The 19,797-nt window shown below is 68.9% G+C and overlaps 14 protein-coding genes across 14 annotated transcripts in view; 8 read left to right on the forward strand and 6 right to left on the reverse strand.

Annotated features, from left to right (window-relative positions):
- Window positions 1–295: 295 nt before the first annotated feature.
- Window positions 296–511, reverse strand: MICPUCDRAFT_56803 (uncharacterized protein; the record flags this gene model as incomplete). The annotated part of the gene is made up of 1 exon (XM_003057482.1): window positions 296–511. One exon carries the CDS (start codon window positions 509–511, stop codon window positions 296–298), a length of 216 nt encoding a protein of 71 aa, XP_003057528.1.
- A 446-nt stretch (window positions 512–957) lies between these two features.
- On the forward strand, window positions 958–2,043 carry MICPUCDRAFT_56804 (uncharacterized protein; the record flags this gene model as incomplete). Its single annotated transcript, XM_003057006.1, has 1 exon — window positions 958–2,043. One exon carries the CDS (start codon window positions 958–960, stop codon window positions 2,041–2,043), a length of 1,086 nt encoding a protein of 361 aa, XP_003057052.1.
- A 68-nt stretch (window positions 2,044–2,111) lies between these two features.
- MICPUCDRAFT_15354 (uncharacterized protein) lies at window positions 2,112–4,844 on the reverse strand (the record flags this gene model as incomplete). The annotated part of the gene is made up of 4 exons (XM_003057483.1): window positions 2,112–3,831; window positions 4,030–4,244; window positions 4,446–4,622; window positions 4,719–4,844. Coding segments are annotated over 4 exons (2,238 nt in total), but the record flags the coding sequence as incomplete, so codon positions are not given.
- A 1,110-nt stretch (window positions 4,845–5,954) lies between these two features.
- Window positions 5,955–6,773, forward strand: MICPUCDRAFT_39051 (ring PHD family protein; the record flags this gene model as incomplete). The annotated part of the gene is made up of 1 exon (XM_003057007.1): window positions 5,955–6,773. One exon carries the CDS (start codon window positions 5,955–5,957, stop codon window positions 6,771–6,773), a length of 819 nt encoding a protein of 272 aa, XP_003057053.1.
- On the reverse strand, window positions 6,772–8,520 carry MICPUCDRAFT_62692 (uncharacterized protein; the record flags this gene model as incomplete). The annotated part of the gene is made up of 3 exons (XM_003057484.1): window positions 6,772–7,140; window positions 7,325–7,724; window positions 7,915–8,520. 3 exons carry the CDS (start codon window positions 8,518–8,520, stop codon window positions 6,884–6,886), a joined length of 1,263 nt encoding a protein of 420 aa, XP_003057530.1. The 3' UTR covers window positions 6,772–6,883.
- A 217-nt stretch (window positions 8,521–8,737) lies between these two features.
- Window positions 8,738–9,556, reverse strand: MICPUCDRAFT_56809 (uncharacterized protein; the record flags this gene model as incomplete). Its single annotated transcript, XM_003057485.1, has 1 exon — window positions 8,738–9,556. The coding sequence occupies one exon, from the start codon at window positions 9,554–9,556 to the stop codon at window positions 8,738–8,740; it is 819 nt and encodes a 272-aa protein (XP_003057531.1).
- Window positions 9,557–9,693: 137 nt separating this feature from the next.
- MICPUCDRAFT_56810 (uncharacterized protein) lies at window positions 9,694–10,446 on the reverse strand (the record flags this gene model as incomplete). Its single annotated transcript, XM_003057486.1, has 1 exon — window positions 9,694–10,446. The coding sequence occupies one exon, from the start codon at window positions 10,444–10,446 to the stop codon at window positions 9,694–9,696; it is 753 nt and encodes a 250-aa protein (XP_003057532.1).
- A 248-nt stretch (window positions 10,447–10,694) lies between these two features.
- On the forward strand, window positions 10,695–11,615 carry MICPUCDRAFT_26029 (uncharacterized protein). The gene is made up of 2 exons (XM_003057008.1): window positions 10,695–11,162; window positions 11,353–11,615. Exons 1-2 carry the CDS (start codon window positions 10,918–10,920, stop codon window positions 11,489–11,491), a joined length of 384 nt encoding a protein of 127 aa, XP_003057054.1. The 5' UTR covers window positions 10,695–10,917; the 3' UTR covers window positions 11,492–11,615.
- Window positions 11,616–11,832: 217 nt separating this feature from the next.
- On the forward strand, window positions 11,833–13,925 carry MICPUCDRAFT_62695 (uncharacterized protein; the record flags this gene model as incomplete). The annotated part of the gene is made up of 2 exons (XM_003057009.1): window positions 11,833–11,947; window positions 12,360–13,925. Coding segments are annotated over exons 1-2 (1,609 nt in total), but the record flags the coding sequence as incomplete, so codon positions are not given.
- Window positions 13,926–13,927: 2 nt separating this feature from the next.
- On the forward strand, window positions 13,928–15,315 carry MICPUCDRAFT_62696 (uncharacterized protein; the record flags this gene model as incomplete). The annotated part of the gene is made up of 1 exon (XM_003057010.1): window positions 13,928–15,315. One exon carries the CDS (start codon window positions 13,928–13,930, stop codon window positions 15,233–15,235), a length of 1,308 nt encoding a protein of 435 aa, XP_003057056.1. The 3' UTR covers window positions 15,236–15,315.
- Window positions 15,316–15,428: 113 nt separating this feature from the next.
- Window positions 15,429–17,300, forward strand: MICPUCDRAFT_56813 (uncharacterized protein; the record flags this gene model as incomplete). Its single annotated transcript, XM_003057011.1, has 1 exon — window positions 15,429–17,300. One exon carries the CDS (start codon window positions 15,429–15,431, stop codon window positions 17,298–17,300), a length of 1,872 nt encoding a protein of 623 aa, XP_003057057.1.
- Window positions 17,301–17,574: 274 nt separating this feature from the next.
- Window positions 17,575–17,862, reverse strand: MICPUCDRAFT_8519 (uncharacterized protein; the record flags this gene model as incomplete). Its single annotated transcript, XM_003057487.1, has 1 exon — window positions 17,575–17,862. A coding segment is annotated over one exon (288 nt), but the record flags the coding sequence as incomplete, so codon positions are not given.
- A 295-nt stretch (window positions 17,863–18,157) lies between these two features.
- MICPUCDRAFT_62697 (uncharacterized protein) lies at window positions 18,158–19,147 on the forward strand (the record flags this gene model as incomplete). Its single annotated transcript, XM_003057012.1, has 1 exon — window positions 18,158–19,147. One exon carries the CDS (start codon window positions 18,158–18,160, stop codon window positions 19,145–19,147), a length of 990 nt encoding a protein of 329 aa, XP_003057058.1.
- A 119-nt stretch (window positions 19,148–19,266) lies between these two features.
- Window positions 19,267–19,797, forward strand: part of MICPUCDRAFT_62698 (uncharacterized protein) — a gene marked incomplete at its 3' end in the record, with an annotated part of 1,830 nt that continues 1,299 nt past the window's right edge. The window contains exon 1 of the mRNA XM_003057013.1: window positions 19,267–19,723. Within this exon, the coding sequence (XP_003057059.1) occupies window positions 19,269–19,723 (455 nt within the window). The 5' untranslated portion in view covers window positions 19,267–19,268. The remainder of the gene's footprint in view (window positions 19,724–19,797) is intronic.

A 19,797-nucleotide genomic window follows, 5' to 3' on the forward strand; every position in this document is an offset into this window, starting at 1 on the left:
GCGGCTGAATCACAGCTCGGTGAGGGAGAAGTACGGCGCGGAGGCGACGACGCCGAAGACGCCGCCCCCCCCGGAGAAGAAGGGGAAGAAGGGGAAGAAGTGATCGATCGATCGTCGCGTCGGACGCCCGCCGTCGCGGCGGGTCTCCAACGATTCGATTCGATGTGTTTTGTAGCGCTAAATAATTATCGATCTGAGCATCGCAAGCGATCGATCGTCCCCCCGTCCTCCGTTAAGATCTCTCCAGTCCCGCTATGACGTCCCCTCCCCCGTTACCGGACGCGCCGCTCGCCGCTCATTGGGTTTTCCTCACGGCCGCGGGGATGTGCTCGAGCGCCTCCAGGGCGCTGATCGAGTTCCCTCTGACGACGACCATCCCGAGCGGCTCCTTGTCCGAGGTGCTGTCGTCCACGCACTCGTCCAGGACGAGGTTCAAGAACTGGTCGAACCCGCGGAGGACGCCGAGGACGCCGCGGTTGCCGTTGAGCTTCAGCCGAAGCTTCTTGTCCATGTCCCTGAGGGATCGAGGGAGGGATCAGCGGGCGCGTCGGTGGGCGGGCGGCGAGCGAGTTTTGAACCCTAAACGACATGAAATCGAACGACGCGACGACGCGACGAACGATCGCGGGCGAGATCGGAGGCGCGAACGCGCGCGCGCGCGGGGGGGGGGGGGCGCCGCGAGCGGGGACGCACTGCTTGAGTTCGGGGACGGCGACGCCCATGTTCGCGTTCGACTGTGCGACTGCGCTTCACGCGAGGCGCCAGACGAAGTGGGCCCCGTAGTAGGGGCGGATTTCGGATCTTGCAGGTGGCGCTATTGGCGCGGCGCGCGCGGCGTTTCGCGTCCGTCAGTGGCCGCCGTCTCTTCGTCTCCCATTGTCGCCTCAACGATGCGAACGACGACCCCGCGCGGAGAGACGGCGCACTCCAATCGACGCGCGCGCGCCATCATCACCCATGCCGACGTCCCTCATCGCGCACGACGCGACCACCCGGCGAGGAGGCAAGCGCCCGCGCGACGCGTACGACTGCGCCGCGGACGCGAGACTGGGGCGGATCCTCCGCGTGCGCGTGCCGTCGACGGCGCCGACGGTCCCGCCGCTGCCGCTGTGCGCGCAAAACGCGCGATGGCTCCGAGGCGTCACGACCGAGCACGCGACGGAGACGACAACGCGATTCGCCGGGAGGAGAAACGCGAACGGGAACGGGAACGGCGGCGTTTCGCGCGCGTCGTACGAGCGCGCGACGGGGCGGTATTACGTGTGCCTCGGCGAGGAGCAAGACTTCACGACGAAGGAGGAGGCGATGGCGCACTTCGACGCGACGGAGCGATGCGGCCTCGCGGTGCCGTACGTCGCGTCGCCGCTCGACTTGGCAGCCATGGAGCGCGACGGCGACGTGGAGTACCTCGACTTGGACCGATACGCGCACCCCGCGCGCGCGGACGCGGAGGCGCGCGAGCGCGGCGAGGACGACGCGCGCGAGGGCGTCGTCGAGAAGGACAGAAATAGAACCGCCGCGCGCGCGAAAACGCGAAAAAACCGCGCCGCCGCCGCCGCCGCCGCCGGTGGACAGCTGCGCGCGCTCGCGGCGGCGTGCTCCGACGAGCTCGGCGCGCTCGACGGCGTCGACAACAGCGCGATGTCCGGGGGCTCGAACGACGGCACCGCGGCGTACGTCGCGGTGGAGCGACGCGAGCGTCCGAGCGACGCCGACGACGCCGACGACGCAAAAAAAAGAGCGAAGACGTCTCCGCCGGCGCCGCCGCCGCCGCCGCCGCCGCCGAAGGTAACGGACGAGGTCGTGGCGTTACGCGACGACGTCGCGCGGCTCGCGAGCGTCGTGACGTACATGGCGCACGCGATGAGCGGCATGCGTTGGGAGATCGACTCGCTGCGACGACGCGACATCGATCGAAGCCGCGTCGAAGCGGAGGACGAGCGAGGGAAGGAGAAGGAGAGCGGCAGCCCAGAAAATAACGCCGCCGTCGCCGCCGCCGTAGAGGACGCGGCGAAGAGCCTGCGCGCGATCCTCGCGCTGTGAGTGGCGGATGCGTTCAATAGCGGAGTAACTCTGTAATAAGTGTAGTCGTTCGTTCGTTTCGAAGTCTATCATCTCGCGGGGGCGCGTCTCTTCTCCGGGGTGGCGCCGCCTTTGCTCTTCCTCGGCGCGGCGCCGCCCCCGCCGCTTTCCCCCCCTCTCGACACCGCCGAGTTCCCGCGCAGTTCCCCGTCCTGTGCTTCCTCCATACTCTTCCTACTCTTCCTGCTCTTCCCCACCGCCGCTTCAGCCGCCTCGCGGCTGTCCCCGTGCGACCCCACGTCGAGTCTCTCCTCCAAACGCAGCCCCACCCTCCCGCCGTCGCTGACGTCGTACGCCCATCGCCACGTCGGCCCTCCGCCGGCGGCGCTAAGATCCGTCCACTCCTCCCGCACCGCGCCGAGGCTCTCGCCGCCTCTCTCATCAGTGTCGGGGCGCAGAGATAGGCGCCAGCCCGCGGGGACGTCGTACATCACGTCCCCGGACAGCGTCACGTCCCTCGCGTCGAACTCCGCGTTCCCGCGCAGGCGCACGACGCACGACTCGGATCGCGTCAGCGTCGCGCTCCACGCCTCGTCGTCCGGAGCGGACCAGTCCACGCCCGCGTTGCGAACCGCGACGCCGCGCAGCCGGCATCGCCCGCACGCGTCGTCGTCGAACGACGTCGGTTTACCGCGCGCGGCTCCGGCGTCGTCGTCGACTTTCTCCTCGCCGAACGGCGCGTCCGCGGTGATCAGCAAGCTCCCGTCCACGTCGACGTCTTTCCACTCGATCTCCGCAATCTCCAGACGCACCTCCGCGCGTTCGCGAAGCGCGCCGCCGCGAATCTTCTGCGACGTCACGTCCCACAGCGGGCCGATCGCCGGGTTCGCGGAGAAGATGAAGCTCGGGCCGTCCTCCAAGTACGCCGCCACGTCCATCGCGTCCGGGTCCGGATGCGCGACGTCGCACCGCGCGAGAAGGTCCGACGCGTTTTTGAGGAGGTCGAGAAACGACCCCTCCGGCGTCTGCGCGAGGTTCGGATTAGCCGGGTCGCGCTTCTTCTTCGCGCTGCTCGTGATTCGCCGCCGCAGCGTGTACAGCACAAACGTCGGGAGGTTTTCCCACTGGTCCATAGGTAACGGTCCGTCGCCGGGCGTTGTCGTGTGCATCAGCGCGTCCGCGATGTTCTGCATGGACGTCTCCAGTCGCCCCCCCTTGCACCCGTTCGGATGCGCGGGCTTCGACAAGTTGACGAGGAGTCCCGGAAACGCGCCGCGCGGCGAGGAACGCAACGCGTCGCGAATCTTCTCCAACCCGATGTACAGCACGTTCGTGTTCGCCGGGTACGCGCTCTCGCTGCTGCCGGGCGCCACGGGCTCGTCCGATATCCCCCGCTGCTGCAACACCGTGTACTCCACGTTGGATATCCCGTAGCTGTAGCTGCGCGAGGCGTCGTCGTCGTCGTCGTCTTCGTTGACGCGCTCCACGAGCACGTTGACGCCTTCGCTCGCGCCCAAATGCCGCTCGCACGACGCGAAGCCCAACGCCTTGTCGCCTCTCCTTCCCACGCCGGACAGCGCGAGGAGCGTGGTGTCCGTGCCCGCCATCGGGTTCGTGATCTGCCGCACCACCGCGCCCTTCCTTCCCTTGGCGCCGAGCCACGTGAAGACGCCCTGGTCGTGCATCAGCTTCCAAATCGCGCCGTGGCCGCCGGGCTTGAGCGAGATCGCGAACGCCGCCTGGCCCTCGAGCGGAACCCACTCGCCGCCCTTCGTCGTCACCACGGGCACGAGCGGCTGTTCGAACAGCCTGAGGGCGATTCCATACAAAGCGATGTCGGGGTGGAGTTCATAGGCGTCAGAAGCGGAGTTGAAAGGCGTCGAGGTGTGTCGGGATTGAAACCGAGGGGTGGGCGGAGAGATGCGCCGGGAAATAAAGTCCTTAAGGATCGGCGTTCACCACGCGAACGCGGTCGTGTGGGAACCAGTGTATAGAACGCGCCTGAACCCGGTCTCGCCGCGCCCGAACCAGTCGTTGTCTCGGATGAGCTGCTCTATGCGTCGGTGGTTGCCCTTCGCCGCCGACGTCATCACCGCCACCGGCGTGACGTGTCGCTCGCCGCCGTGCACCTTGTAATACAGCCACTCCCTCGCGGTGAGGTCGCGCAGCAGCCCTTCCACGAGCGTCCTGCCGTTGTACCGAAGCAACGCCGCGGGGAGCGACTGAGGGTAATCGTCCATACGAGCGAACGTCGGGGTGGAGTTGAAAGGCGTCAGGTGGAGTTGAAAGGCGTCGAGGTGTGTCGGGATTGAAAGCGAGGGGCGGGCGGAGAGATGCGCCGGGCAGAGTCCTTAAGGATCGGCGTTCACCACGCCGACGCGGTCGTATGGGGACCAGTGTATGGGACGCGCCTCCCCGGTGACCGGGTCGCAGAGACCGAGGCGGTCGCCGGCGCCGCCGAGCGGGTACACCTCCGCCATCTTCGGCAGCTCCTCCAGTCCCCACGCCGCGGCTCTCGCGGCGAACTCGCCGCCGCCGTCGCGCAGATCCGGGCCGACCGGGACGTGAAGCGTCTCGTTCAGGCACGCCCTCGCGCGCGTCTCGAGCGCCGCAGATCCGGTCGACGTCGACGACGTCGGTCGGCGTTCTTCTTCTATAAGTAGTTTCTTCTCTCCGGCGCCTGATGCCTCCAGCACGCTCGGCGGCGGCCCCCCAAACTGCTCGTGGATCAGCTCCAGCGCCGCGAACTGGTACCCGATCACGCCGCCCAACACGTCATAGAAGGTCTCCAAATCGCGCAGCGTCTTCACCAGCGGCCGGAGCGCGTTCGCGATCTGCACGGGGTCGGACGACGGCGGCGCGAGGACGCGCTCCTGCCCCGCGGCGACGACGCACTTGACGAGGTAGGCGTCCTCTGAGGGTCGGGTCGGGATGGAGTTGAAAGGCGTCAGGTGGGGTTGAAAGGCGTCGAGGTGTGTCGGGATTGAAAGCGAGGGACCCTGGGCGGAGAGATGCGGCGGGCAAAGTCCTTAAGGAATGGCGTTCACCACGCCGACGCGGTCGTACGGGGACCAGTTTAATTAAGGAGGACGCGCCTGAGTCGATGTTCGAGAGGACGCGCGCGATCGCGTCGTTGGCGTCGTCCGCGATGAACGCGGCGACGCGCGCGTCCGCGTCGATGACCGCGCGCTTCTTCGCGAGGTCGTTCCCCGCGGCGAGGAGCGCGGCGCGCAGCGGCGCGAGACGCTCGAGCTCCGCGCGCTGCAGCGAGAAGTGGTCCTCCTCGTCCGCGTCGCTTCTCTTCGCCGCCGCGCCCCCGGCGTCTTCTTCGCTCGGCGGCGTCGCGGAGACTGGGGCGAGGCGACGCGCCGCGCGGTGCCGCCGCGCCGGGCGCGGGCGCCACCGCGACGTGCTCGAGGTGGACGCGAGGGGCGTCGCCGCGCGCGTCGTCGTCGCGCGTCGCGCGGCGTGCCCCTCTCGGGCGGCTCGTGAGCGTTCTCTCGAAGGGAATATCATCCTCTCGCGCGGCGCGTCGCTCGTGGACGCCGCCGTCGCGGCCGTCGGTCGCGTGCGTCGCGTCCTCGGCGCCGCCGCGGCGAAGGACATCGCCGCGGTCGCCATCTCCGCGTGCGCCATCCCGGCGTCCCGCGCGAGTGCGAGTGCCTCCGCGAGCGGCGCGGTCGTCGATCCCTCGCGCTATCGCGCGAGCCTCGTCCCAGATACCTTCTCTCTCTCAGCGCGCGCTCGCGGGAAAACCGGAGCAACTTCGGCCGCTGGATGACTCCCGCGGCCAATCACAGACGTCTTCCGTTCCTTCGTATGTACATTAAGTTAGGAGTACGAGTAGTTTCCGGCCGTACCACTTTTGTGCAGCCACTGACAGCCCGAAAAATCGACAGGTGCGATGCGCGTTTCAAACGCTCCCGGCGCGGATGCCGCCGACGTCGTCGCGGTTCTTCCGCGGCGCGACTCGCGCGTCGTCGTCGTCGCTCGAGGACGACGTCCGTGCGCTCCTGCGGGAGGTCCGCGCGCGGCGACGCCGCGACAGGGCGCGCGAGGACGCGGCGACTGAGGAGGAAGACGACGACGATCACGACGACGAGGTGATCACGTGCGCAATCTGCCTCGACGCCGCGCGCTCGCCGTGCACGCTCGGCGGCTGCGCCCCCAACGCGCGCGCGAGCCACGTCTTCTGCGAGGACTGCATCACGCGCTGGAGCGCGGTCGCGAACCGCTGCCCGCTGTGCAAGGCGTCGTTCGACGTCGTCCATCGACGCGACGGACGGTCGTCGTTCGCGGTCGAGGCGAGATCGCCGAGCGGCGCGCGAGGCGACGGCGACGACGACGACGACGACGCGACGATCGCCGCGCTGATGGCGGCGTTAGACGAGACGTTCTGCGAGGTGTGCGCCGGCGGCGACGACGAGGACACCATGCTGCTGTGCGACGGATGCGACCGCGGGTTTCACATCGCGTGTCTGTCCCCGCCGCTGACGGCGTTGCCGGCGGAGGAGGAGGAGTGGCGCTGTCCGCGGTGCGTCGACGGGACGGCGGAGGAGGAGGCCGCGGACGAGGCGATGGACGTCGCGGACGGAGAAGACGCCGCCGCCGCCGCCGGCGACGACGACGACGACGAAGAAGAAGAAGAGGTCGTGGTACTCGACGAGAACGCGCCGCCGTCGCCGAGAGCGAAGACGGCGACGGCGTTGGAATCGTTTCGGTACCGCGGCGGCGGCCGCGTCGCGCCGTAGGTAGATAGGCATTCATTCTAGTATAAGATAGCTAGCTAGTCTCGTAGGTAAGGCATGCCCCCGCAGTACTGTATGATAGTGGCGCGGTTCAGTGCGCGCGTTCGTCTCGTTCATCGCGGGATCGTGTTCTGCGACGTGTCCGTGTTCGGCATCTCCCTCCCCTCCGGCGGCTTCAAAAACGTCCGCTCGTTGAGGTACGTCCGCGTCCTCGACGCCACGGGCCGGACGTCCGGGTCGTCCCCGCTCTTCGCCTCCAACTCCGGCAGGAAACTCTGGTCGACGACGTCCAAGATCTTGCCAAACTGCGAGCCGTACGTCGCGTACATGCGATACCCGGCGTGCTTCAGGAAACTCTCCAACGCCGTCGCTGAGGGTCGTTCCATACAAGCGAATGTCGGGGTCGAGTTGAAAGGCGTTAGTTGGAGTTGAAAGGTGTCGCGGGCGGGGATTGAAAGCGAGGGATGGGCGGAGAGATGCGCCGGGAAAAGTCCTTAAGGATCGGCGTTCACCACGCGAACGCGGTCGTATGGGGACCAGTGTATAGAACGCGCCTGAGTGCCGGTTCGGCGGGATCCGGTTCAGCAGCCGCGAGATCCACGACCACGCGGCTTCCATCCCGTGCGGATGCGTCGCGTGCTCCACCTGCGTGTACGCCGCGTAGAACAGCATGAACCCGCGCAGTCTCTGTCCGAACGCGTCCGTCGTCTCCAGCTTCGGCGGGTCGCCCTCTCTCCGCTCGCCTTGGTCCTCCGCGTCGACGTAGCCCATGAGTCGAAAGTATTCGTCGTCCGACGCGTATCGCCCGACGACGAAGGGGTAATACTTCGGCACCGCGAGGACGCACGACTCGTGAAGCAGCGCGAGGAGGATCACGTTGAACCGCGGTTCGAAGACCGCGATGCGAACCGCCACCTCCGCGAGCGCGAACGCGAACCGGTTCAGCTTGGACACCTGAGAGTCGTTCCATACAAAGCGAACGTCGCGGGGTGGAGTTCATAGGCGTCAGGTGGAGTTGAAAGGCGCCGAGGGCGGGGATTGAAAGCGAGGGGTGGGAGGAGAGAAACGCCAGGCAAAGTCCGTATTAAGGATCGGCGTTCACCACGCCAACGCGGTCGTATGGGAACCAGTGTATAGAACGCACCTGAGAGTCGCACTGCGTTAAGATTCGCTTCGCGAGCGACACGAGCGCGAACGTGCGCTGCGGCTCCTGTCGGACGTTCGACAGCATTGTCGCGACGTCGATCGCCTTCTTCTCGATCTGCGTCTTCGTCGCCGCGATCTGCTGCACGTGCACGGTGATCTGCGCGTTCAGCGCGCGTCGCTCGCGCTTCGTCGACGCGCTCGTGCTGTACTCCGCGACGGACGTCCTGGCTCGCGCGAGCTCCGCCGCGAATTCGCCCTCGCGCGCCGACGCCTCCGCGGAGGTTTGCACGCGCGGGACGACGCCGGGGCGCGGCGGCGCGCCGGGCGCCGTCGCCGCAGCCTCCGCCGCTTTCTTTTCTTCCTCCATCCGTCGCTTCTCTTCCGCGGCGGTCGCCGCGGCCGCCTTCTCCGCGTCCGACTTGGCCTTGGCCGCGGCTTCCGCTTTCTTTTTCTCCTCCTCCTCCGCGCGCCGCTTCGCCTCCTCCGCGGCTTTCCGCGCCTTCTCCTCCGCCTCCGCGGCCGCGCGCTGCCGCTCCGCCTCCGCGGCGTCCGCGGCGAGGACCACCCGCACCGCGGCGTCCCTCTGGCGCCACCGCGCGTCCATCTCGTCGATCTCTCTCTGGGTTTCGATCGCCGCCGCCGCCGCCGCCGCCGCGTCGCGCGCCGCGAGCGTTTCCTCGATGTCCTGACGGGGTCGGGGTGGTGGAGTTCAAAGGCGGGCGCGTCAGGTGGCACCAGTCGAAAGGCGTCGCGGTGTGTCGGTATCGAAAGCGAGGGGTAGTGGGCGGAGAGAAACGCCTTTCTTTCGGGAAGAATAGTCCTCAAGGAACGGCGTGCACCGCGCGGACGCGGTCGTACGGGAACCGGCGCGAGATGACAAAACGCGCCTCCACCGCCGCGAGCACGGCGGCGCGCTCTTCCTCTTCCGCCTGCATCGCGAGCTGAAGCTCGAGCTCGAGGGACTCTTTGCGTCGGCGCGCGGCGTGGCGCGCGGCTTCGCGGCGCGCGACCGCGCGCTGATGCGAGACGGCGCGCGCGCGGCTGACGGCGACGAGGCCGCCGGCGCCAAGCGCCGGCGGCGGCGGTACAGCTGGCGCCGCCGACGACAAGCCGAGGGATTCCATCGCGCGTCGCGCCGCCTTGCCGTCGGTCGCGGCCGCGGTCTTCTCACCGCGCCGCGCGCGGTCCTCGTCCTCGCCGTCGTCGTCGTCGTCGTCGTCGTCGTCGTCGTCGGCGTCGTCGTCGTCGCTGCTCGTGTCCCCGGTCGGGGCGCGGATGACCGCGGGGTTGCGTCCGAACGGCGACGTCTTCTTTCGCGCCGGCGCCGGCGACGGCGATCCCCCGGGTCCCCCGCCGCCGCGAATCGGCGGCGACCACGCGGTGGCGTACCCGCCGCCGGGGGATCCCCGCGCGGGATACAAGGCGCTCGATCCCGCGGGCGCGGAGGGGGAAGGGGAAGATCCGCCGCGCGCGGCGCGCCTCGACGACGACGGCGCGGGCGCGGACGCGGGCGAGGGGGCGTCCGTCCACGCCGCGGAACGCGGCGACGCGCCGCCGACGACGACCCCGAGGAGGACGTCGTCGTCCGCGTCCGTGTCGTCGGAGTCGTAGTCGCCGGCGTGCTCCTGGTAGATCGCCATCGCGACCCGCCGGCGTGCGCCGCGCGTTCTGATCGTTGCGCTTCGATGGATTTTCGAGATCTGTTTGATGTGTTGAGTGCCGAGTAGAAATCTTAACGCGGCACTCGCCGATGCCTAATAACTCTCTAGTCGCGCGCTCATCGCGAGTCGTCTTCCACCCCCGTCCACATCTTCGCGTCTCTCGCCGCGCTCTTGACGTACTTCGGAAGGTCGTCCGGGACGTCCACGATCCTGTCCGCGTAGTACATGTGATGCGTGGGCCTCAGCGATTCGGCGTTCGATTTCGCCGCCGCCGCCGCCTCGCCGCCGCCGCCGCCGCCGTCGCCGCCGCCGCCGCCGCCGTCGCCGCCGCCGCCGTCCAACATCGACAACGGCACCGCCGCCATCTTCCCCTTCGCTAAGCTCGCGTACACGGGCGAGCCGCACTCCTTGCACCGGTACCGGTCCACCGCGGCGGACGAGCTGAACGCGGTGAGGTACGCGTCCGCGTCGCCGCCGGGCGAGAAAACCATCTGATCCATCTCCGCGTCGCGCGCCGACCGCACCTCCACCGCCGTCGCCTTCGCGAGCGCCTGCGCGGTGAACGGCGCGCCGGAGAGCTTCCGGCAGTTCACGCAGTGGCATATCGACACCGCGGCGGGGGTCCCGGTCAGCGCGACGACGATCGCGCCGCAGAAGCAGCTCCCCGAGCGCGTTTCCGTTTCGGTCGGCGACGCGTCCGCCGAGGTCGCTCTCGACGACGCCGAAATCATCGCGACGACGCCCGCGCGCGACGAGGACGACGACGCGGAGGACGCGGCGACGACGCGGGGAGGACGCGCGTTGGGGAGGACGAGGAGCCGGCGCGCGAACGGCGGGACGAGCCGCGACGCCGCGAGCGCCGAGGACATGCGTCCGCCGCGCGCGGAAGTGAGGGAGCGATGCACGCGATGCGATGCTGACGGTGCCCATGCCCGTGCCCTAACAAATCGTCGTCGTCATCCCCATGTTTTCTCGGAGCGCGCCGCGCACAACGCCGCGGCGCGCGACCGCACGCGTCGACCCGTCCGCTCTCGCTCCGAACGGTCATGGCCTCGCTCGCCGCCGCGTCTTCCGTCGCCGTCGTCGCCGTCCGCGGCGCGACGCCGTCGTCGTCGTCCTCCTCCTCCTCCTCCTCCTCCTCCTCCTCCTCCTCCGAGCGCCGCGCCGTCGTCCTCCTCGGACGTCGTCGTCGTCTCGCCGTCGCGCGCGGCGCGGCGGACCCCGCGCACTCCGGGATCGTGGACGAGTCCTTCGTGCACGGGTCATCGCTCGTCTCCACGGGCCTCGCCCCCTCCTCCCCATCCTCCTCCTCCGCGCCGTTGTCCGAGCGCATAGGGATCATGGGCGTGCATCACGTCGCGGTCATCGTGGAGAACCTCGAGCGTTCCATGGCGTTCTACGAGAAAATGCTCGGGCTCGCCGTGAACCCGGACCGCCCGCACGATAAGCTGCCGTACGACGGCGCGTGGCTCATGATCGGCCCGGAGATGGTCCACCTCATGGAGCTCCCGAACCCGGACCCCACGGACGCGGAGTTTCGCCCCGTCCACGGAGGGAAGGACCGGCATTTTTGTATAGGCGTGAGGTGCGTTCTATACACTGGTCCCCATACGACCCCGTTGGCGTGGTCAACGCCGATCCTTAAGGACTTTTCCCGGCGTGTCTCTCCGCCCATCACCCCTCGCTTTCAATCCCCGCCCTCGATGCCTTTGAACTCCATCTGACGCCTTTGAACTCCACCCCGCGACGTTCGCTTTGTATCGAACGACCCTGAGACATCTCGCGCCGCTGATCGAGACGCTGGAACGCGAGGGGGTGCCGTACACCGCGTCCAGGAGCGGCCGGCCGGCGATATTCTTTCGCGACCCGGACTGTAACACCCTGGAGGTCGTCGAGGGGTTGCAGTGGAGGTGACGCGAGAGCGGAGAGAAGAGATAGAAGGGCGGGGCGCGGCGCGGGGTTGGAGGCTTGACTGATTCATTTGGGAGCGAGCGCGTCGTCGTTTCATAGGTTTGAAAGGAACATATTTCATCGGTTGAAACCGACATCGTCGATCGGCGTTTTGAGCGTTTCACCCGTCCGCGCGTCTTTCCTCGGCAAGCGCTCGCGCTCGCGTGGCGTCTGCGTCTTCCTCTGCTCGGCGCGCGGAAGTTTCGTCGCCGCGACCGACGTCGCGCGTCAGCGCGCGTTCGCTTCCTTCGTTTTAGGGTTACGCCTCTCGCGAGGCGTCGCGGCACACCGCGCGCGGCGGGACACGCGCGCGGACGTCGGCGACGCTCGATCGGACGACCGCGCGCGGCGGCGGCGGCGGCGCGGGCGCGCGCGCGATGGCGACCACCGCGCGGCATCCGATCCTCGGCCCTCTTCTCGGTGCGCCTCCTCCCGCCTCGATCGCCGTCGAGTCTCGCGCGTCCGTCGCTCGCCGCGGCGCGGCCCCCGCGTTTTTCGTACGCTCGCAGATCTGAGGCGCGATCTCGCGAGCCGCGATCGACGCGGGCGGGAGCATCACGCGCCGGCGGCGTCTCTCGCGCGTCCCCGTCCACGGCGACGCGCGCGCGCGCGCGGCGGCGGCGGCGATCGGCGCGCCGCGCCGCGCGTGCCGACTTTCCGCTCGGCGCGACGTTCGAACTGAAGCGATCGATCCATCCGATCGATCCGATCGATCCGGTCGATCGCTCGATCGCTCGCTCTCTTCTTCCTCTTCCCTTCCCCGACGCACCGCCTCGCCCGTCCGCTCACGCGCGTTCCTCCCACCCGACCTCCCTCGCGCGTCCGACGACAGAGCGCTACGCGAGAGAGCTCGACGCGAAACTCGTCGACCTCGCGCGTCTGCAGAAGGAGTGGGAGTGCGAGCCGCCGGTGATACTCCGCGCCGCCGCGCGCGCGGCGCCCAGACGGCTCTGGTCGCGACGCGGCGAGGACGGCGAGGACGGCGAGTACGACGACGAGTACGACGCGCCGAAACCGCCGCGGACGCCGTGGTCGAACCACGAGAAGGAACGCCTGCGACGCGGGCTGCTGTTCCACGGCCTCGGACGGTGGGAGAAAATCCGCGACGCGCTCAAGAAGACGTCGCGCGCGAAGCACCCGACGAACGACGTCGCGGCGACGTGCTGGGACCTGCTTCGCGCGCTTCGCGCAAACCTGAAACCCGGCGGTAAGGAGTCGACGTACGTGTCGACGCGGCTGAGGGGCGCGCCGGAGAAGCCGGGAGGAAGCCGGGAAGACGACGACGGCCCGGACGAGCTCGTGGGCCCGTGGAGCAAGGTTAAGACCCTCGCGCGGTCGTGGGCGCGACGGTTGGAGCTTCTCGACGGCGTCAACCGCGCCGCGGAGCGCGCGGTCGCGGAGGAGACGCAAGACGACGCGCTCGCGCTGTTGGACTCGAGAGACTTCCCGCGAGGCGATAAGCTTCCGGCGTTTTGGAACGCGACGTGCGATCTGTACCTCCTGCACGGGATCGCGACGCACGGGTTCGGGGCGTGGGAGGCGATTCGCGCCGACCCGGAGTGCTTCGCGGCGTTCGCGCACGCGGCGAGAGAGAGCGGCGGCGACGCCGCGCTCGAGGAGCTGACGAAGAGCTGCGAGCGCATCGACGCGCGCGCCGCGGCGATCGCGTCCAAGATGAAGGGCATGCACGGCGGCAAGGACCCGACGATCGCACACGCGGAGGACTGCGAGTGTTTCGTCTGCAAGAGGCGGCGGGCGAAGCGCGACGCGACGAAGACGACGACGGCGGCGGAGAAGGCGGACGACGACGACGACGACGACGACGACGACGAAGACGACGACGAAGACGAAGACCAGGAGGAAGAAGAGGAGGAGGAGGAGGTGCACGAAGAAGAGGACGAGGACGAGGACGAGGACGACGACGGGAACGAAGAGAACGAGGAGACTGATAACGACGAGTCCGCGGCGGTCAACACCCCGCGCGGCGACGGCACGAAATCGAAATCGAAAGAGGAAGCTAAAGCCGACCGCGAAGCCGCGCGCGAAGCCGCGCGCCTCCAGAGGATAGCCAACAAGAAGACGCACAAGGACATCAAGCGAGCGAACGTCACGCCGAACAGCTGGCCGCTCGCGGAGGTTCTGACGCACCGCGTGAAGCAGCTCGCGAAGGGCCTCGGCGCGCGCGACGTCCTCGCGCCGTCGGATCCGCCGTGGGTCGCCGCGTATCTCGGAAGGAAACGCAAGAGAGCGCCGAGGGACCGGAACCTTCCCTTGCACGCGTTCGGCGGCGGCGAGGACGACGACGCGCGCGAGAAGGCGAAGCGCCGCGCGGAGCGGCGCGAGCGGAAACGCGCGCGCGCGAAGCGGCGATCGGCGCGGAACGCGCAGGTCGCCGAGGCGATGGACCGAGGGGACTGGGCCGTCGTCGCGGACGATTCCGAGAGAACGACGACGCGGCCGTCGCCGTCGCCCGCCGCCGCCGGAGACGACGACGACGACGACGACGCGATGGACGTCGGCGGCGGCGCGAAGAGACCGCGTCCGCTGAAGAAGAAGGAGAAGCAGGAGCTCGTGAAGACGTTGATGTCGCACGGGCTGTGTCGCGTCCGCGGCGGAGGCGCGGACTGGGCGCGGATATTGGAGCTGTCCGGGCTTCGAGGACACACGGAAGCGGACGTCGCGGCGGCGTTCAACGAGATCGCGACGGAGATGGACGCGCTCGCGTCGGCGACGAAGGGGATTCTGAACCTCAAGAAGCGTCTGCCCGGGAAGATTCACAAGGAGAATTGCGGCTGCATCGTGTGTAAGATGCGACGCCGGAAAGAAGCCGAGGGCGGCGGCGGCGGCGGCGATGACGGCGCCGAGGGCGGCGGCGGCGGCGGAAGCCAAGACGCCGAGCCGACGACCCCGGGGAGCGTCGCGACGTCGCAAGGAGACGACGACGACGACGAATTCGGCGACGACGACGACGACAACGACGACGACACCGACGGCGGCACCGGCGGCGGCACCGGCGCGAGCACCCCCGCCCAGGGCGGCGGCGCGACGCACCACGACGACACTCTTCAAGCGAAAGAAGAGCTCGAGAAGATCCTCGACCTGCACAAGTCGAAGAAAGGGCGCGTCCTCACGGCGACGAACGCGTCGCGTCTCAACGACCGCCTCAATCTGATGCAGACGCTCAGAAACGCGTGTGACGCCGTCGGCGGGAACCTCGCGTCGCTTCGACTGCCGCCGGTTCGAACCGGGGACATCCCGGTGTGGTGGACGACCGGCGTGCACGACATCGGGTTGGTCGCCGCCGCGCTGAAGTACGGTCTGAGCGACTGGGACGCCGCGCGCGAGGACCCGGACCTGCCGTTCCGCGACCTGGGGAAGGACGACGGCGGCGATGGCGGCGGCGGCGGCGACGACGCGGTCGCGATGGACGCCGACGGCGACGCCGAGCGCGCCGAAAAGACGACGCCCACCGCCGCGCCGCGTCTGAACGCGCCGAAGAAGCGCCCGACGACGAAGGCGTTGCCCGCGCCGCGCGTGCTGGTCCGTGTGTTGAAAGTCTACGCCAACGCGTTGCGGCGGAAGCCGTGGAAACCCGGGTCGACGCCCGGGACGACGCGCGAGAGGGAGGGGCCGAGCCCGAAGAGGCGGCGCGGCGCGGCGGCGTGCCCGGACGGTTCGCCGACGCCGATGGAGGAGGGGGGGGAGTAGAGCGACGTAGCGCGAGCGCGCGAGCGCGTAGTACGCGTCGAGTCGACGACGAGTGAACGAAAAACGTTTCGAGTTCGCGCATGACAGCTTGCAGTTTCCCGCCGCGGCGCGCCTCGCGGATCACGGCTTCGTCCGGTCAAATGCCGCGCGAATCTCGCGTCCGTCGCTCAGTCCTCGGGGGCGCGGCGGCGCGATGGCGACGGCACCTCCGGCATCGCTGCTGGAGGAACTCCCCAGGGAGTGTCTCGACGCGGTCCTCGGCGGACTCGCCGCCGGGGATGTCAGGAGCGCGATGCAGTGCTCCACGACCATGCGAGACGCGGGAACTCGCTTTTGGAGGGACGCGCTCTTTCGCGACTTCGGTTTCGTCGCGCCGACGGAGGAGGCGGACGACGACGGGCGCCGGTGGCGTCGCCTCTACGACGCGATCTCCGATCGAATCCGTCCTTCGCGCACGCGTCTCAAAGACACCGGCTGCCTGCGCGTCAACGGCATCTACTGCGACGGCGGCGTCGACGAGTGCACGGAGGAGCAGTGGTTCCGAAACGTGTTCGACGTCGACGCGCACGACCGCTTCTACTGCAGCGCGGCGTCCTCGAACGTCTCCGTCATCGGCTGCGTCGTCGCGGGCGAACGCAACGAGGCGTACGGTTACGACGAGTACCGGCTCGAACGACGCGCGTACATGACGCGCCGGTGTAACCTCAACGCGCTGATGCTGACCGCGTTCGAGGAGGACCGCATCCGCGCGCATTCGGACGAAACATTCGTCCCTCGGTCGTTCCAGGAGGTGTTGAGGCACTGCAAGACCTCCAGGGAGGTCTTCGACTTTGGGCGGTGGCCGGACTCGCGGCTGCTGGAGTTCTTCGTCGCGCGTCTGCAGGCGGCGCAGGACGGGGACCCGGTCGCGGCGCTGCTGTTCGACGGCGTGGACGGCGTGGAAGACGACTTCGTGTTGTCACGCTCGACACAACGACATAACAACTTGAAGTCGCTCGCGCAACGCGTGAAGGAAGCGTCCGTCGAGGAAGCGATCCCGACGTCGTCGCAGAACGCCGCCGACGGCGTCGACGCCGAGAGGACGGGCGACGCCGGGCAGAGGGACCTCAGGCGGGAGATCGAGAGGGCGCGGCGATACGCCGCCGACGCGACGTCGCCGCCGCCGCCGCCGCGCCCGGAACATCTCGTCGAAGAGCGAACCCTCGAGGCCCGGCTCGAACGCGAGCGCGCGTCGTTCATCTCGAACCGCGCCGCGTCTCTGACCGAGTGCCCCGGCGGCCGAGCGCACGGCGGCGAGCCGTTGCGCTTGCTCGCGACCGAGGGCGCGATGGCCGCGTTCGGACGCGCGAGCGCGAGCGAAGAGACCCGCGCGCCGTGGGAACACCCGATCCAATTTTTCCCGGAGGAGCGGCGAGCCGCGACGCGCGCGTCGCGATGCGTCGACGCGATCGTCACGCGCGTGGACATCTCCAGAGAGGGGCAGTTCACGTGCCCGGTCGCGAGCGGCGTCGTCTTCTTCGGTCCCGGGCCGGGCGCGTGCGACGACGCCGAGGAGGTGGAGCGTTGGTGCGTCGCGTCGACGCGGGGACCGGACGCGACCGGAGGCCCCGCCGCGTTCGACGACGTCGACGCGAGAGAGAAAGTGTTCGACCTGGTCGACGGCGACGACGACGACGCCGGCCGCGGCTTGCCGAAGATCGTCGCCGTTCACGGCTTGGAAGGCGGCGTCGCGTACGAGTTTGCGCGCGTGAAGACGCCGCCGGGGAGTCGCGCGTTTACGCCGGCGCTTTGGTTCAAGTTTTACGCGAAACGAGCGGGCGTCGACGCCGCCGCCGCCGCCGCCGACGACGGACCCTCCCGCAACGACCTCTCGCCCACGAGGGACGTCATGTCCGTGCGGCTGAAACTCCCGCGATGGGCGCGGTGCGTCTGCGTGAAGTTGATCAGATGCGAGAACCTGATGCACGATTGGGAGGACCTGCACGACGACGAAAATCTGGACGTGCGCCGCGTCGCGCTGCACGGCGCGACGATCGACGTGGACGCGTCCGCGCGCGCGCCTTGAGGGGGGTGGGGGGGTGGGTGGGAGGGTTCGAACGAACGAATTATTATTCGCGGTACGATTACGATGATCGCGGGAGGGCGATGGTAGATAGCTACGCTAGATAGCTCACGACTCGACGAGCGGGGACGATGGGGGGTCACGACTGATGACGATGACGGATTTCTTCTTCTTAAACCTTCTTCGTCCTCACCCTCGCCCCCTCTGCTACGTGCTTATGATATCCTACAGTCCGCGTCGTCGTCGTCTCCGCCGCCGCGACCTCTCCTCACTTGGACTTTTCGTACTCCGCCGGAGTCTTCGTCGAGAGCTGCAGCGCGTGCAACCCCGCGTCGAACTCTTCCTTCAGGATCGCGTTGATCGTGCGATGCCGCGTCACCGGCGTCATCCCTTCGAACTGCTCGCTCACGACCGTCACGTTGAAGTGCGACTCCTTGCTCCGCACGCCGGCGTGGCCGTCGTGTTGCCCGCCCTTGTGCAGCGCGTGCTTCTCGCTGTCGTCGCGGACGAGGACGTACGTCGGCGCGAGCGCGGCGACGATCTTCTCCTCTATCGTGTCTCGCACGGACACCCACTCGCCCGTCTCGGGGTCGACCGCGCGGAGTGGGGGGGGGGCGAGACGCGGACGCGACGCGGCGCGCTTCGTCGAGGCGGCGCGGGCGCGGCGCGGCGACGGCGCGGGCGCGGGCGCGAGCGCGCGGGGGGCGAGGAGCGTGGCGGCCATGTGCGTGCGCGTGCGGTGCGTGGGGCTCTGACGGCGCGGCGTTGACGACAGGACGCGCTGACGAAAGGAGTGAAGCGAACTCGAATCGCGTCGTCGCGCGCGTCATCACAGCGCTCGGCACGGGGGTGGACGCGCGATGAGGGAGGACTCGCGCGGGCCGCCGCCGCCGCCGCGGAGGGACGATCGCCGCGACGGGAGAGGCCGCGGCGACGACCGCGGCGGCCGCGGCGGCGATCGCGGCCGCGACGAGTCGCGGCGGCGACGCGACGACGACGCGCGCGACGTCGATCGGAATCGCGCGAGGATGAGATCTCGATCTCCCCCGCGGCGACGCGGCCGCGACCGGAGCCGCGACCGCCGCGCCGCGACGATGTCGCCGCCGCCGCCGCAGCCGCCGCAGGAGGACGCGCTCGAGAAGGAGAAGCGGCTGCGCGCGAACGCGATGGCGTCGAGAGAGGCGAAGAAGGATGCCGACGCCGAGCGAACCGACGGCGGCGATCCGTCGTCGAAGACCGGCGACGCGAAGGAGAAGGAGAAGGAGAAGGAGAAGGAGAAGGAGAAGCGGCGGAGGAAGAGCCGGAGCCGAAGCAGGAGCGAGAGCAGGAGCAGGAGCCGGAGCCGGCGAGGACGGAGCAGACGGAAACACCATCACCGACGGCGAGGCGGCGGCCGGAAGAAGAAACGACGACGGTCGTACTCATCATCGTCGTCGTCGTCGTCGTCGTCGTCGTCGTCGTACTCCTCTTCGTCCTCCTCCTCCTCGTATTCGTCGTCCAGCTCCGGGCGCCGCCGCAAGCGCAAGCGCCGCTCTCGCGGCGAGAAGAAGAGAGGAGGAAAGAAGAAGAAGAAGAAGACCGCGTTCGACGTCGTCGCCGCGGCGACGGCGGCGGAGGAAGACGCGCGCAACGCCGCCGCCGCCGCGCACATGCGACAGCAGCTCGCGCTCGCGCAGCAGTGGGTGCAGTCACAGGCGAACGGTGGGCACTCTTTGAACGAGAAGATGCAGGAGAGGAAGACGAGGGAGGTGTACGTGGGGAACCTCGCGATGAACATCGTCAACACGGAGGCGCGTTCTATACACTGGTCCCCATACGACCGCGTCCGCGTGGTGAACGCCGATCCTTAAGGACTTTGCCCGGCGCATCTCTTCGCCCACCCCTCGGTTTCAACCCATCCCGACGCGCATCGACGCCTTTCAACTCCGACTGACGCGCCCCCTTTCAATCCACCCCGACGACCCTCGTCAGATGCTCTCGGAGGTGTTCAACAACGCGTTGGCGTCGCTCTCGCCGGAGGGCCCCGCGGTGCTCGGGGTGAACATGTCCCCGGATAACAAGTTCGCGTTCGTGGAGCTCCGCACGATCGCGCTGAGCGACGCGGCGCAGCACCTGGACGGCATCGAGCTGTGCGGGCGGAATATGAAGGTGGGACGGCCGAAAGGGTGGGTGGATCCGTCGGCGGAGGCCAAGGCGACGGCGGCGGCGGCGGAGGCGCCGACGGTCGCCTCCGGCGTGAAGGCGACGACGTCCGCCGCCGCCGCCGCCGCCGCCGCGCCGGCGGCGGATACCGTCGGACAAGGGCTTTTTCCGACACCGAACGACGACGCGGACGACCCCGCCATGCAAAACGCGCGCGCGACGATGCACATGCGCGCGACGAGCGAACGCGACGCCACGATGGCCATCGCGGAGGTGAACACGCGGTGCGTTCTATACACTGGTCCCCATACGACCGCGTTGGCGTGGTGAACGCCGATCCTTAAGGACTTTTGCCGGA

Source organism: Micromonas pusilla (assembly GCF_000151265.4).
Source record: "Micromonas pusilla CCMP1545 genomic scaffold MICPUCscaffold_3, whole genome shotgun sequence".
NCBI classification, from domain to species: Eukaryota; Viridiplantae; Chlorophyta; class Mamiellophyceae; order Mamiellales; family Mamiellaceae; genus Micromonas; species Micromonas pusilla.

Excerpts from the sequence above, each read along its gene's own strand:
- MICPUCDRAFT_26029 (XM_003057008.1), top strand. The coding sequence starts at position 10,918 with ATGGGCGTGCATCACGTCGCGGTCATCGTGGAGAACCTCGAGCGTTCC. Across the intron at positions 11,163-11,352 it reads CATTTTTGTATAGGCGTGAG|ACATCTCGCGCCGCTGATCG; the intron begins GTGCGTTCTATA and ends AACGACCCTGAG.